The 16,910-nt window shown below is 50.6% G+C and overlaps 1 protein-coding gene across 2 annotated transcripts in view; it reads right to left on the reverse strand.

Moving 5' to 3' along the window:
* MCUR1 (mitochondrial calcium uniporter regulator 1) overlaps nt 1-16,910 on the reverse strand; it is a 595,058-nt gene that overhangs the window by 56,363 nt on the left and 521,785 nt on the right. For both annotated transcript variants that reach the window (XM_069613550.1, XM_069613549.1), the window contains 2 exons: nt 13,619-13,672; nt 10,883-10,997 (listed from right to left, as the gene is read on the reverse strand). In XM_069613550.1, coding sequence (XP_069469651.1) covers nt 10,883-10,997; nt 13,619-13,672 — 169 coding nt within the window. The remainder of the gene's footprint in view (nt 1-10,882; nt 10,998-13,618; nt 13,673-16,910) is intronic.

The following is a 16,910-nucleotide window of genomic DNA, read 5'->3' on the forward strand; positions in this document are numbered from 1 at the left end:
CAACTCCTGCCAAATTTGGACTCTGTGTCCGCTGTTAGATGAGTCTCTTGGATGAATGCCACCCCCACCCGATGGCGCCTCATATACTGCAGGAATTTCCAGCTCTTGGAGGGGCTATTAAGCCCCTGTACATTCCAAGTTAAACATTTAAGTGTCGCCATAAGGATTGAATGCGACTGAGGACCAACCAAGCATAATGGTTCCTCACATGGTTGTTACCATTGACTCCCCCTGCATAGCCGTGAACCGCCTCCCCATATATCGGGTTTCTGCTCAGCTGGTGCCCCCTGTGTCACCCCCCCACTTCCCCACCAACAACCACCCCAACTTGTCAGTGATATGTCCCCCTCCACCATGTATCCCCCATCCCTCCCGACCCCAACAGCACCCTCCGCCCCGCTAAACACCCCTACTCCCCAACTCCCAACTCTCGAGCAACCCCAACATGCCAACATTACGCTCGCGCTTGAGGGCCTGCTACAGACCCGACCCTCTCCTGCACCACACTAAGTATATTAGCCCCTGGCTTACACATTTGAATCTGTGTCTTACTTAATGTGTCATGCTGCTGCCCAAATCAAACCTGCGATTCATTTCAGTCAGGTATTGTTTCCTCTCTGTCTGGGGGATCCCGGCAGAGTGTCGATAAAGGAGGTGGCCTCCTGCGGCGTCTGGAAGAAGAGAGATCGCCCCTCGTGTTCAATCCGCAGTTTAGCCGGGAATAGCATGGCGTATTTTATGCTCCTGTCCCGCAGCCTTTTTTTCACGTCAATGAATGTTCTCCAGATCATCTTACTCTGTCCGAGAAATCCGGGAAGAACCTGATTGTGTCACCCTTGTATGAGACCGTCCCCTTTTCTCGGGCTTTCTGAAGTGCTGTGTCCCTATCTCGGTAGTTCAACAGACAGGCAATCAATGGTCGGGGTGGTGCCCCCGGAACCGATCTCCTTCCACTCGGTATCCTGTGTGCACGTTCAACTACACACAACTGGGAGAAACCCTCCGACCCCAAAGCGTCTCGCAATATCCCCTCCACCAAGGTTTGCATGTCTCTCTGGTCGGCCGACTCTGACAGACCAACGATCCTGATGTTATTCCTTCTCGACCTGGATTCTAAGTTATCTTGTTTGTCCTTTAGTTCTCTCAAGGCCCTCTTTACCCATGTCATGTCTCTGGAGACCGAGGCTGTCTCATCCTCTACTCTCGACAGCCTCCCCTCCGCCTCATCCAGTCTCTTGCCGTATTTGTCGATACAAACCTGCATGTGATCTACCTTGCAGGTTAAAGTGTCTAATTTTCCGTCTAGGGCCTGTATACCAAACTGCAGCTGTGTCAGCATAGCTTTAATGTCTTGGAATGCGGCTGTGGGATCTTGGGTGGGCACCAAGGATCGATCATCCGGGGGGTCGTTCATTGCTCCCGTGGATTTGGTCGAAGAGGCCGTGTCAAAATGCAGCTTCATTTGCTGTTTGCCTCCTGTGCCAGGCTTCGACATGGTCTAGAGGCAAGCGCTACCACCACCACAGCCAGCCGCGTGACCTTGAGTCAAGTTTCCCCCGATTCAGCATTTCTCCGGGGCCCAGAGGGTCCAGCCGAGGCCCACCGCCGCCACCAGAGGAGCAGATCTGAAGTCCCAACATGCTTTTCTCTCTCCCACCAGCAGCCGGACAGCCGAATTACTGGGCTTCGGGATCCGGGCTGTGCAGGAGGATGGCTCCAGCATCTGTGTCAGTCTGAGCAGCGCAGGATCTACTATTAGTGATTCCACCTCAGCCTGTGCAATGTCTTGGGGCACTAGGATTGCCCCCCGCAACCACCTGTCTTCCCCACGAGTATGGTCTGGGATTAGAACTGAGTAATTAAGACGAACCAGCTCGGACACGGCTACCGCGCGTGAGGCCCAGGCAGCACAACGATAGCCTCCTCTCGGGCATCCCCCCCAGTGCTCTCAAGAGGACCACAGGATGTCTCTCCCCGCCATGGAGTAGAAATAAGCACTGCAGCGGCTTGTCAACTGGTTGACTGTATGGGATCTTCCCTTCGGGTCCCCCCCTGGAACCCCACAGTCAGCAGTCACCGTCTGCAGGCCGCAGCTCCCTCCGGGTCTTGCTCTCTCCCCGGCGTCTCCTCCAAACAGGCTGCCGCCGAGGTCCAAGAGGTTCGCAGGGAGCTGCCCGGGGCAGCGGGCACAGCCCGCAGCCAGCCGCGGGGATCCCACTGGTCCAACTCCTTGTGCCGTAACGAGCGCAATAGCTTCTAGGTGGATTGTGTTCTCCCACGTTTATCGTACACATACAATTCTTGTTGGCACGTGTAATGCGGGCAGAGACTAAATGCACCTTTGAGGCTTATGGTAAGCACGCTTATCAACTGCCCATTAGTTCATCCCTTGTAGCCACCCTGTGCGACATCAGAGGGTGCAATAGCACCCAATTGTGCAGGTCATATGCAGCCCGCCAGGTCACATGCAGCTTGCCAGTTCGTTCTCCCTCAATCGCACCGCTGGGTCCACTTGGCACTGTACACGATCCCAGTCCACCCGCGGGCAAGTCCAGTATCAAGTCCTCCGGAGACAGCCCCGGGTTTGCAAATCTGCTCTATGGAGCTTTTTGTTCGGGGCAGGCAGCGCCCGCCTCAACCGTTTCCGACCCGCTCCGCAGGTCACAGCGTGCATTCACCGCTGCAGCGACTCTTGTGCAGTAGGGTCGAGCTGCTCCTCACGCCTCCAGCACCCTCAATGCACACACAATCCTCCCTTGACTTCAATACGGATGTCGTGCACTGCGGTCCCGTCACACTCCATAGGCGGAGTCTTGCTCGCCCACATGCACAGTGCGCTCCCGGTATAGACCCGGGCTCCCGCCGTGCCAGCGGGGGCCCCCTGGTTACGCCGCACCGCATCCACTTGTAATTTATGTATGCTGTGCCTCCTCTGACCTGCGCATATCCCGGCGAGCGGTCGCAGGCCAGTGCCTTGTCGTTCACTACGGGGACAGCCCCCGATGCGCTGATCGGCTCCACAGAGCTTCTGTTCGAGGCAGGCAGTGCCCGCCCCGAACTTTTCCAACCCGCACCGCGGGACACGGTGTTCATTCGCCGCTGCAGCGGCTCTCCGTGCTGCAGGGCCCAGCTGCTCCTCGCACGCCCACACAATCCTCCATCAACCGCTGCTACGGGTGCCGTGCATTACGGTCCCAGCTCGCCCACACACTCTGTGCGCTCCCGGTAATTGACCGGAGCTCCAGCTGCACTAGCGAAGGCCCCCTGTGATCACAGCCGCCTGATCCGCGCTGCCTCTATTTATGAGTCCGTTTAATCTGCAGCTGTAGCAACCGGCTGGGGCAGCTTCTTTGTTACCAGAATGCACGTCTAGGGAGTCCTTTGTTCTCGACCGCCGCCATCTTAGTGCTCATGTTGCGGCTGGCCGCGGGATACAATGTATTGATTCGCCCATTCCGGAGCTCAGGACATGTCAGCCTGCGCAGGTTCCGCTCAATACATTCACACGCCTTTTCTAATGCTTGAAGTTGCATTTCAGTGAGAGAAATATCTATTTCTCCGTCGGATCTGTTCTCCGGATCAAGGAGCTCACGGAAACCACAGCCTATTCCATGGCTGCCTAGCCACGCCCCCCGCAGGTTGTAGTTAATGGCAAGATGAACCCCGAATTTAGTCTGAGAAGGGGCACAAGGCAGGGGGTGCCTTCTGTCCCTGCTATTATTTGCCCTATTCATAGAACCACTGGGCATCAAACTAAGAAGTGACAGTAGTATAAGGTTGAAGTTACTTATTTGTAACTATTGATCTCCAGCATTGGTCTGGCATGGATTCACATGCTCATGAATATTCCCTGCCATCAAGCTCGGAATCCTCAGTAAAAGAAAAAACTGTTTCACATTCACTTAAAATGTGTATGTCTCCTTTCAACCAAATCACTCTCTTTGGGTCATACTGCCCCCATCCAATGACAGTCCTCTCCCTAAGTCCCTCCTCTGGCCGACATATTCAGATTTGGTAAGCACGTAAAGTGGCAGTATGACCAAGCCGCAGAGGGGTCAGAGGGAGGGTTTGCATGTGAATCATGCCAGACACATGCTGGAGAACAATAGTTACAGGTAAGTAACTTAAACCTTCTCCAGTACGGGGTCTGGCATGGATTCACATGCTCATGAATCATTAATACATAGCAATACAACATTACACAACCACAGGAGGTGGCAAGGATCAACAGAAGCAATGAACTCTTACCTCTGGAACAGACTCACCTCAAGCGAACAGGTTCCGTAGCACTGTTTGGCCGACTATGAACTCCTCCCCAGAATCCCTGTCGGTGCAGTAGAACCTCTTGAAGGTGTGCATGGACCTCCACGTAGCAGTCCTGCAGATGTCTAGCGAGGGCACACCAGACAGGAACGCCGTCGTCGCAGCAATCGCTCTGGTGTAGTGGGCTCTCGGACGGCCGAGCAGCCGTCGGTTTGCCAACCGATGACAATGCGTGATGCTTCCGGAGAGCCACCTTCAAATGGAAACCTTGGACAAGGCCTTCCCATGGCTCACAGGACCAAAATTCATGAACAGTTGTGAAGTCTTCTGAAAACTCTTTGTGCGTGTCATGTAGAAATTGAGGGCACGAGCAATGTCCAGCGAGTGCAAGGCCCTTTCAGCCGGTGACGAAAGGCTTTGGGGAAAAGAAAACTGGTAACGCCAAAGGCTCATTGAGGTGGAATTCCGACAGAACCTTTGGCATGAAAGAGGGGTGTGTACACAGTACCACCCTCGATTCGTGGAAAGTCAGGTATGGTTGCTTGCAGGATAGGGTCTGGATCTCACCTACCCTACTGGCAGAGGTGATGGCCACAAGGAAAGCCGTTTTCCACGAGAGAAGCAAGAGGGGTCTGATGCATAGGCTCGAAGAGAGCCCCCATGAGCCTCATCAGAACCACACTGAATTCCCTCGCTGGGGCAGGATCATTCACTGGCGGCAAAGATCGGAAATGTCTTTTGAGGAACTCCCTGACAAGTCGATGAGACCAAAAGTGAAGATTTTCCTGGAGACCTACTGTAGCGGGAGATGGCCGCCAGATGTACCTTGATAGAGGCGTGCATCAGTCTGGCCTTGGCCAAGGATAGCAAGTATGGAAATACCCGAGGAGCCGTGACCCTCAGAGGGGTAATCTTCTGAGACCGGCACTAAGTAGCAAAATGCTTCCACTTGTGACCGTAGCACTTAAAAGTCGACGACACCCTGGCCTTGGCGAGGGCCTCCTTGCAGTCCCCAGGACACTCATATCCTCCAAACTCTAGGGTTGCAGGAGCTAAGCCCTCCAGTTCAGCGATCCTGGGTCGTGATGAAGGATTGCACCTCCTTCTCTGGTGAGAAGATCCGGAACCACTGGCAGCTTGAATGGAGGCGACGCTGACAGGCTGAGAAGGTCTGGATACCAAATCTGCCTCGGCCACGCCGGAGCGATGAGTATTATCTTGCATGGACACTGTCTGTGTGGGTTGATGACTCGTAGCAGGAGAGGGAACGGGGCAACTCTTACAGGAGCATCCCTTACCATGGGAAGGAGAATGGGTCACCTAGGCTTCTCGACTGGTGGAACCTCTTGGCAAACTTCTGATACATGGTGTTCGCTGTTGCAAACAGATCTATCTGGGGCCTGCCCCACTTGACAAACAGGTGGTCCACCTGATCCTGATGAAGCTTCCACTCATGGCAGGATTGCAGATTCCTGCTGAGGGAGTCTGTAATGGTGTTCTGGACTCCCGCCAGGTGGAGAAGAACAAGGAACATCCCCTGTCTGACGGCCCAGCGCCACAGGGTATCGAGTGGCCCCCTGCTTCCCGATGTAAAACATGGTGGTAGTGTTGTCCATGAAGATCCTCACCACCTTGCCTTTCGGAGACAGAAGAAACGACTTGAGCGCCCAGAACACTGCCCATAGCTCCAGGATGTTGATATGAAGATCCTTCTCCCCTGGAAGCCACAGGTCTCTGGTGTGCAGACGACAGGTGTGCACTCCCCCATCCTTCGAGGGAGGCGTCTGTGGTGACGGTCTCCTGGTACGGCGGGCTCTGAAATCCTGTGCCTTGGGCAATGTTGGAGCGAACGCCCCACCATACTATCACTGACGGAACTCGTGGTTGAGATATATCTTGTCTCTGAAGCTTCGGGACACCTGTATCCAGTGGGTGTCCAGGAATTGCTGAAGGGGTCGCATTTGCAACCTGCAGAGCCAGACAGTGTAGATTCAGGACGACCCCATGCCCAGTAACGACTTGCTGGCCCGCACTGTGGCCTTCACCAGAATGGCTGCCATCTTCTCCTTCAAGGGCGAGGCCAGGCAAGACACCGTATTGAGTCTGGCACCTAGGAACAGTGCGTTCTGTGATGGCGTTAAGGACTTTGGAAATTTGACAGAGAATTCCAGATCTGTTAGTAGCCAGACGGTTGCCTCCCTGTGTCCGTCGCCCAGCTCCCGCGAACGGGCACGAATCAGCCAGTCATCCAGGTACGGGTATACGTGTATCCCCTGTAGATGTAGATGGGCCGCCACTGGTACCAGGCAATTCGTAAACACTCTGGGGGCCGACATCAAGCCGAAAGGTATGGCCTTGAACTGGAAGTGCTATCCCTGCACCACGAAACATAGAAACTTTCAATATTTCTTGTGAATGGGGATGTGGAAGTAGGCGTCCTCCAGGTCCAACGACGTCAAGAAGTCTCCTCTTTCCAGTTGGCCGAAAGATTTTAGGGACTTTAGGTATTTTTTTAGACGACGTAGGTCTAGGATGGGCCTCCAGCTCCCAGTCTTCTTTTTGCCCAGAAAGTATCTGGAATAGACTCCAGAGCCCCAGAGTCGCTGGGGAACTAGTTCCATCGCCCCTTTTCGCTGCATGGACTGTACCTCTTCCAGGAGATGAGGAATGTGTTGCTCCGGACGGGTAATCAGAGGGATCCGCGGACACCTGCCTTGAAAATCCAGGGTGTGTCCTTGGGCGATAACGTCGAGCACCCATCTGTCGGTGGTGATCTTTCTCCACTCACTGATGAACATCGTCAGCCGGCCTCCCACTGGGGTGGAGTGGGGGCCCGACGTCCTGGCTGGTTCAGACTTGCTTCGGCGCCGGCGGCCTGCCCTGTGGGCGACGGTGACGCTGTCCTCCGCTACCGTAGTCCTGGAAACGGCCTCTGTAGGCTTCCCGGGTTGTGGATCGGGAAGGCTGACGGTACAATGTGGAGAAGCCTTTTCGAAGACCTGCTCGACTTTCCCCGGGAGGAGCGAAAAGAAGAACACTGCTGTAGGAGGGTGCCAAAGGAACGGGCCTTCTCCGTATCCACTTTGATGGCCTGAAGGGACTCGTCGATGACATTCCCAAATAGGTTCTCTCTGTCGAAGGGCATGTCCAGCACCTTCGCTCGGACCTCCTGGCGGAAATGTATGGCCTTCATCCAGCCTTGTCGACGCAGGCAGACACGGTTCACCATTTGCTAGAACCCCGTGTCGGCGGTGTTCAATGCCACCGTGATCAGAGGCTACCTCTCCTTCCTGGAAAAGAGCGATTGCCTCTACCTTCTCGTCAGGGAGGAACTCCAGAATAGACCCCAGCTTGTACCACAACTCCCTGTCGTACCTGGCTAGGATCGCCAGTGCATTTGCCCCCTTGATAGTGCATGCCACGGTGCACATCACCTTCTTTCCCATGGCGTTCATCCTCTTCCACTCGCTGTCTGGAGGGACTGAAGACGATGAGGACGGGTGGCCGACCGTTTCCTTGCGGCTGCCGACACCACCGAATCCGGCGATGGCTGCAACCTCAGGCACTTGGGTGCGGAGTCCGGCACCCGATATTTCTTCCCCAGCCTATGCAGTTTGGCTGGAGCCGTGCAAGGGATCTTCACGAGGGCCAGGCCCTCTTCCCAAACATTGTCCAGAAGGGGCACCGCCATGACCTTCTTGCTCTTGGCCTCACGCTTCTGGTATAAGAAGCCCTCCTTCTTGGTTTTCTCAGGCACTAGCTGGAATAGCTCTGAGGTTTTGGAGATCATGGAGTGGAACGATCCAACCTCATCCTGTGGGGATACCCTATGTGGAGCATCCAAATGTGGAGATTCGCCGTCAGCTGCAACGATATCCTCGTTGTCGTCAGTCGTCGTGGCCTGCTGGAGGGGAAGGGACCCGATGTGGTGGTGGAGGTTGAATGGGGGGCGTCGGATGACGCTTCCTCTTCTTCACCGGAGGCTGATCGGGGTCCTGGGGAACCACTGGTGCCAGAACTGGATGCATTTCTTACGCCAAGGTGTGCAGGGGTCGACAGAAAATCCAAGGAAATGTCCCTCAGCTGAGAAGGTGGAACAGGAAAACTAGGCCTGCACCGCCATCGTCCTCTTCAACGTCCATGTGGAATGTATGTAAGGACTCCTGGTGGACGAGACCTCCATGGCTTGGGCGACAGCCTGTGGGGGCTGCTTTGGTGCCACCTCACCCCCCTTGTTTTTCCACCCGAGGGTCTTGAACCCGAGCCTGCAGACCTTGCCAAAGTCCCTGCAGCGGTGTTGCGCATTGGGGGTAGGGACACATGAGCTGCAGGGGTACCTTTGCATGAACAACGCACTTCGCTTTCATGGCAGTAGCAGTCGTCGATGCTGAGGAGGTCTTAGCCTGTGCCGGTTGAGCCTGCTTGGGCTGTTCGGCCTTTCCGTCTGAAGCTTCTCAGATTTCTCACGTAGTTTAGCCATGGTAGATTTCCTTTTCGAGGAGGAGCTCAATTGCCGGCTGGCAATGGGGCCAAAAGGTGATGTCAATTGTGCCCTATCCACCTTGGAACCTGCTTCTCCGGCGAACCCAGTGCCCTGCAGACTTGCGGCTCTTGGCCTTATCTTGGGCCACCACGGATGAGGCACCCTCAAAGGACTTAGAAGACCACTCCTCGGACAGGCCAGTCCTGGGTGAGGCATGAGCCTGCTGAGAGCACGAGTCAGAGGCCTTGGTGTTAATCCACGCTGCCAGTCTACTGTGCCTGTCAGTCGTCTTCTTGAAGAAGCTGAGGCTATTTCGCACTCCACTTCCTTGTGGTCCGGGTGCAGGCAGTAGAGGCATTGCAGGTGCTTGTCCTCGACAAACACATTCCGTAGCCCGAATTTGGTGCAGGACCTGAAGAGGGACCTTCCCCTCCTTCTCCTCTGTCATAGTCGGAGGGCGCGAAGTAGGTCCGATGGCCTTCTATGATCTTCGACTATCTTTGCCCTGAAGGGGCGCGGAACTTCACTGACAATGGGTCCCTGATGTTGGCAGGAGAAGCAAAGAGCACACAGGCTTCTTTGAAACAAAAATATAACTTTTTCCGTCAAAAAAATGAAAAAACGTACAAAAAACTAAACTCGAGGACTCCCATCACTGAAGCGTGAGGTAAAAATCTGAAGATGGCTGCCAGAGGAGGGGCTCAGGGAGAGGACTGTCATTGGAAGGGGGCAGTATGACCCAGATGAAAGTGATTGGTTTAAAGGAGAAATACAGTTTTTAGGTGAAAGTGTTTTTTCTTTTACCGAGGATTCCCAGCCTGGCAACAGGGAATATTCATGAGCATGTGAGTCCATGCCAGACCCCATGCTGGAGAACTAATGTATCGGCCAACAATAGACTCACAAGTATTTTTTGGTGCGCCCAATAACAAACTAAGCTTGGCATGGTGGCCCATAGTCACAGAAAATGTAAAAGATTAGGGGGAATATAGACCAGATTAGTGTAGATGCACAGGGGGCCGTCTTCGTCCCTCAGAGAGACTCTCAGATCCTTGTGTCTTTGGTTATGTGATATAAGAGGAGTGAGGACCGCTCCTTCTTGCTGTGTGGAAAGCACTGGAGACTGATGCAAGTGGGTCTTTCCGCTGATTGCTCAGACTGCAATTCAGCATCAACTCGAGCTGACCTGTGAGCCTCCCACTTGCTATAGGTCTCTTTAACAAACAGTAATGTTTTCTGGTCATTTCTGTTCCCACGTTGATCAGGAGCTATGCAAGCAACGTTAGGATGTTTTCTCATATAAAGTTATCATGTCATGGGGGTAACTGTAAAGAACCAGCTGTGGAGGCCAGGGAGGATGTGTGGGCTCCAACCTTTTGCCACCTGCAGCAGACCCAACACTGAATTAATTGCTGCACCTGCATTCTATGCCCACAACAATTCCCACTCACACTGCATATCCATTTACACTGCTCTGTTACTCCTGAAACCCATACTTGCGTCCACTCGCCACACACACAGTCACACCACTATCTCAAGACACTACACTGCAATACAATACAAAAAGCATAGCACGATCAGCAAGTCAATACACTGGTTAAGGCACTCCTAACGAGTAAAGCTCCAAGAAACATTTCTCTCCCAATGAATTAGCCATGCAGATCATTTGTCTCTTAAAAAAAATAATCTGTCATATGAAAAGGCCACGATGGTTAAACTTTGGAGGTGTACATTCATGCATCAAGTTGACAAGCAGAAATTGTTTGTAGTGAACCACCATGTGTTTTTATAGAAGCAAACACTAGTTGCTCAAAACAAATGCCACTGCTACTGTGCGAAGTAGGGCTGATTAGGCATTGAAGTTTAAGAAAATCCGGCGGAGCGGAGTGGAACGTGACCTCAATTTACACACCCAACGAAGCATCCTACCAGACATGTATGAGCCACATTCCTGTGCCCAACATATCTCCTTGTCCCCATTGGCCAGTAGCTGTTTTGGATCACCTAATACTTCTTATATTAATGCTAATGAGAAACAGCATTAAAACAGCTGTTGAATACAACTCGTATTAATAACCTGCCGTCCTTTGAAAGTACAACACAAAAAAGTACTTTTAATTACAGGCCTGGCTATACCTGCTAAATATTTGATGGTGTCAAGTTTATGGGATTCCAGCATAGTTTTCAGGCCTGCCACCTCTGTGTCCAACTTCCTCCTGACTTGGGTCAGTCCGCGATCTTGCTGGGCGTGCTTTAAAAAGAAAGGATAAAGACATTCATTTCGAATTGGACCGGGCATGTTTATTCAGAAAAGGGAGCAGTGTCTCTGAGCAGAGAAAAATGCAATGGGCAACCAAGAAATTACAAACTTACAAATAGAAAGTTGAAGGAGTGAATCGATTTCTTGCTCTAACATGTAACAACGGGGCTGTGGCCTTTCCCTTCCTGTTTAACTCCAGATTTGCTGATGCAGAATGTGTCCGTGCAAAAAGTAGGACAACTTTACCACCCATCACACACAAAGACACAACATGTATAATTTAGAGAAGAGCATTCTATTGTGAATTACACAGCGATGATATTCCAGGTAGTAAAAGGTCACAGTTCACTCATTGATTGAGTAATGCATTCAAGTGTGTGTGTGCGCAATTACTTTCCAACCCTACAGATGTAGGCATGTACATTAGTGACGCATACGTGAGACGTTGTGAGGTAGCGATCATATGGCCACAGCCTACTTTTTATGATGTGGAGCCTGCCTAAAGGTGTTCTACATGTGTCAGGACAGCCTATAGGTTGTTGATAGGAGCATAGATGTGCACTTGCTGCTCGATTGGTGGGGATACAGCTGGGCAGAGAAGGTGCACGCGCAACCCATAGTATAGAATGTTGGGTATAGGAATCATTTCTCAAGAGAACAAGCTAGTGAGATTTGACTGGAACAAGGAGTTGGAAGCCAAAGGATCCTGAAGCTGCCCTGTAAATTGGTGGGCCTACACGACTGGGCCCCAAGGCTAGGCCTCTTGCGAGCCTAAATTTAGGGGGCACTCACATTCCACGTCCAATGAGATCCGAGAGATCCCAGGCATGTACCCCAATGCCTTTGTCTTTAATGCCTGGCACTGCTGAGATGGACAGCCACCTTGTTAACCGCTTGAGTGCCGTTAGGACAGCTATTAGCCGCAGTCTTGTTTAGCCACCAGGTGGTGGGTGGGAGTAAGTTCTGTGTTTTCCACCCCACCTCACCCCAACTCCCAGCGTCCCACTGGCGAAACTAATTGTACCAAGGAACTGTTTTTCCCACGGGTGTTTGGGGGAAATATGCTATGGCCCGTTAAGGTTTTTGAGCTCTCATGACACTCATTTTAGTTCAGTTAGGTCACACTGCGACATTAAAAGCAAGAACACTATAGACGAAGCAAGAGAGGCTGTTGTCAGGGAAGCTGGAGTGGCTCGTGAGTGCAGTCACAAAGCAGTAGCATGGCGAAAATTACAGGTGGCCCTGTAAACTGTCAGTCCTTTCTCTGTGATGATCAGCAGGACCGATTATAGAAATATGATGAAATGTGTGGTTTTCCTCAAACTCAATAACCCACATAGTGCGTTTGGCTGTATTCTGTGATAACATCGCTAATGCAATGCTGTTCTCTAGAAATGCTGCCTAGGAAAAGCCGCTCCCTTACAAAGCCACTGGGGCTGAACGCCACACACTAATGTGCACAGCCCCAGGAAGCAAACCGAGGGTGGCAAGTAAGGGGGTGAGGTGATTCAGTGGTTGGAGAAGTGGAGATGGGTCTGTGGAAGTGGGTAAGGCAGGAGAATATTACTAGCACAGTACATAGAGGAGGGACGGAGAAAGGGTACGGCTCAACGGAGTGGGTGCCAGAAAGAAGGGCCGCAGTACGGGTCCAGGAAGTGGGGTTTGAGCACTTATTAGAAATGTCACCAAAGACAAAACGAAAGCAACATTCAGGGAGCAAAAAGTGGTAGGCTAGCTGGTGGGCTGTGCAAAGCATCGATCAGAAAGCCAAAGCACTGCAAATGTTTATGTCTCGGGAGGATAGTTCAGGGGCAACGTGTTCGCCTTGGAAGCAAGACGACACAGAGCAACACAGGTTCGATCCCCGGGTACGCGCTTAGAAACCTCTGGGTATTAAGCGTGTTATAAATAACCAATCATAACATATCATACAAAGACTGACTGTGTAACTCCTACAAAATAATAGTGCTCTAAGTCAGAAGGTCTCTTGTGGTGTGATTAGCAGAAGATCTAGAGTCATGTAGCATCCAGAATAGTTAAGAGTTTCCCACTTTCTATGAAGTGAGAAAGCTAGGGGCTTTGCACTTCCCAGCAAGTGAGGGAGTACAGTATTTAGAAGGCCAAGGAATCATGGGTGTTCTATGAATTAGCAAGATTTGGTTATCAGATGCGTTTATTTGGTGACTTAATCAATTCCTAATACGATTATGATGAGCAAAGGCCATTTACAGGTCTACCAACTTGTATGTAGAATGCGGGACTGAGGAATAATTATTGAAGATGCACTGTTTGCAAATAAGGGCATTTCTGTCTAACCGCACCGTTTAGCGGAGAGTGATCGTAATATTTACGCGTTTTAGTAAAATTGTTTGCCCAATAGATCAGACGTGTGCCTTTATTACCAAGAGCTACTATACGGCTTGGAAAAAGGAAGGTTGTACCACTCTTCTATGATATTTCACAGGTGGCCAAGCACGGAGCAAAACCAAATCCAATATGTGGGTGGAAAGGGTTGCATTTCCATGTTTTGGACAACAACAAAAAAACAAATGAATTTAGCAAAATGAACATTATTGCAAACACATGTTCCCCAGGAAAAAGCGGATTCTTACCAATTCTATTATGTCTGTCCTCACTTCCACCATCTTCCGATCGCTATCTGCATACTGCGGGGAGAGAGAGAGAGGAGATGGTTAGAGGGACATTCAAAATGTGAGAATAAACAGCGATCTATTTAAGGCTTGTAGACCAAGAGGAGCCATTATCACGGGATAATGACACGCTCCCTAGTTATTGTCCTAGGCTAAGCCGAGAGTTATACGTTGGGCACGGATCACTAGCCAAAGAGATAATGAACTCTCCTGAGATCTAAAAAGGGATTTAGAACATTAGATTGCAAAACTAAAAAGGGAAGTGTTTTTATTGTGGGGGGGTTGGGGTGGATGGGCAGAAACAAGTAACTTTGCGATGTTAGTGTAATGAACATGGAACTAGGAACAATAAACTTCATACATGTGTTTCGATGCTGGTTAGTTTAATTAATTGCACAAACTCCTCCCTGCTTTTACACAGCAGAAAACATTTGTTTTTGTGCTGCTCCTTATGATCATGCTCAAGTCAGAATGTTTGGAATGATGTCTATGTGAAACATGAAAGTCTGCATTCCGATTGGCTGAGAGGATGTCTGAAATGGAATCCATTTGCTCATTTAAAACAAAACATGCCACATAGAAATTTGTGTGTTACCACCTTAATTATCACAAACAAGTGTTGATGAAATTGTTGGCTGTGAAGCTTCCCCAACCACATCTAAAATTAGTCACATGATGGAAATTAGTACCCCCTGTGACAGAGTCCATGGCCTTGTGGTGAGGGTGGAATGACCATGTGTGCTAGGGGGCTGCCATCAGTGGATCCGGGGAAGTACACAGAGGTTTCTCCTGGTCAGAACCACAATGCCACAAACCGTTGACTAGGGCCAGTCACAGGTTTCCTCTTAGTAGACCTGCCCCTTTTTAAGGAACTGAGAGAATAATGCCAGAGCGATGGGAATATCCTCTGCCCCTTATGAAAATTCCCCTGGGCCAGAGTAGGTCAGACCACTTGAGAATGTAATGAAGACGTTTCCTACGTAATGTTGTCCCTGCCAGTGCGCCAGAGACCATGAGTTTTTTCCCAGAAGAGCAACAGTGGGAGACAAATGCTGCAAGCCCCATCAGTAGACAGAGCTCAAGGGCAGGACGGTCAGGGCCAGAGACAGCGCATATTTTTTAATCCAAAATGAAGGACGGGCCTTCTGCTTTTTTCAGCAGCCATGCCAATCTAGTGGTAGCTCTTACAAAGTCCACAATCTACTAATTGCAGCCAGGCAAGAATTTGCCAACTCAGCTGCCTATCTATACAAGGACGGTGGCCCATGGTAAGGGAGCCGGGAACTACAAGATGATGGCTGTAGAGTAATCCAGGCCTGGAGATCTATGCCTCGCAAGATTCCATATCAAGCATGCACACCTGAATTAACTTAAACCAGAGGGGAGCTGGAAGGTGGGGTCAAAGCCCTATAAAAGGGAGGGCCTGTGGCAGAAAGGTGTGGAGGTTTGGAGACAGCTCATTCAGAGGCAGTGTGGGAGAAGAATTGAAGGGGGACGAGCTGGAGAAGGAGACCGAAGGCTGGGGAGAGAAAGACCCCGAGGGCTGGAAGCAGAAAAAGACCCAGAGTGGTGTACATCTAGGAGGGATAGATGAATGAGTTTGTGGTGGGATGCCAAGGAAGAGAGGCAGAGGAACGGAAAGGTCCTGTGGTTAATCCAGGGAATTCCCAATGGGGAGCCATCTCCTTTGGGTTTCGGGAGGTGAACCCGCTACGCTTAACACCCCTCTAGGGGACAGGCCAAGGGGGACCCAACTGGCGGTGACCCAACCCCTTGGAGGACAAGGAGTCCCAAAAAAAGGGTTTCTACTGAGCCTCCCTTATCTGAAAAGTCCAGTTTATATGATGGTTATATGGGAATTAAAGAGAACAATAGTATGCAGGTTCATTTAGACATGGTTGCTATGATTTCTGACCCCTTTATGAGAACAACAGTATCCGACACATAAAGTGACCGCTTTTCTGGAGTAACACCGCTGCAGCAACCAAGGTTTGCGGTTGTTCCAGGGAACTGGGCAGAGAGGATTGGCCAAGCCCTAAGTTGGGGAAAGAGAGAAGGTACCCAAAACAGGGCGAATACATAAAGAGTGCCAAGCTGGGGTGACAGAGAAAGAGCCCCATGCTGGTGTGAGAGAGACGGAGACCCAAACCAGGTTGAGTGAGAAAGAGCCCCAGGCTGGGGGAACAGAGAAAGAACCCCAAGTTGTGGTGAGAAAGAAAGAGCCACAAACCGGGTTGCGAGAGAAAGAACACCAAGTCGAGGTAGAAGCTCAGAGGCCAGAAGAGGGGGTGAGAAATACTACATCCCAGGAGGGGAGAAGATATATTATACCCCACGTGGGGGTGAGAATCACAACAGCCTATGGTGGAGCACCAGGAAGGAAATCCCAAGAAATTAAGAAAAGAACAAAGTTGAGATTTGAACTGTAAACTCAAGCACGAGGCTTGGAAGAAAGAGTAAAAAGACATTGTTTTTCCGTAGGAACTTTGAACTGTTTTGCTGGAAAGACAACCGAGAGATAATTGGGTGGGGGTCAGAACCCAGCCAAGATTCTTTATGAGGGAGAAGAAATCTCTTCAGACTTGGTCTGATAGAATTTGTTTTACTCGTTTTCTGTTAGTGGTAGGGACAGACTTTAATTAGACTAGGCTTAAAACAGAGGACTGAATTTTCTTGGAAGACATCGTGACAAGCACCTTTTGTTATTTTAGAGTAGGGCAAATATTGCCTTAGACAGAGAAAAGATAGGCCTCATTTTCTATTGTAATAAAGAAACAATGTGAACCATGACTTCTTGTCTGCCTCCTGAGTCCGACTTACCACAGACAAGTGAGAAACCTGATCAGATCCAAGGGGCACCTCCAGCAATACTGCAACTCAGGCCTTGGTTGAAGGCCAGCTCCAATGCGACAACTTCTACAGAGCCCGCAAACCAGGCTCCAGTATGCAGCTGCAACATTGGACAATCTGCTTGCTTTTTTTCATAAAAAGCAAGCAGATGGGTGCAGGACCCCATAACAACTGAGTCTGTTTGATCAGTACCAAGCAAAGGGAGTAGAAAGAATGTAAGATTGCTCAAACTCGAGACAATACAAATATTGTATCAATTGGCCAGCACAGACCTTGACCCAAATGTACACAGAATGGGATAACCTTTTGTTTTAGACACATTTTTAGTTCCCTGAAAGACCCTATTAACGGAGAGTATTTGTTTAAACGCTTTTGTATTCCCTTGAGAGAACATATTTTTTTG

The sequence above is a fragment of the Ambystoma mexicanum genome, chromosome 5p (genome assembly GCF_040938575.1).
Source record: "Ambystoma mexicanum isolate Mex_15411 chromosome 5p, UKY_AmexF1_1, whole genome shotgun sequence".
NCBI classification, from domain to species: domain Eukaryota; kingdom Metazoa; phylum Chordata; class Amphibia; order Caudata; family Ambystomatidae; genus Ambystoma; species Ambystoma mexicanum.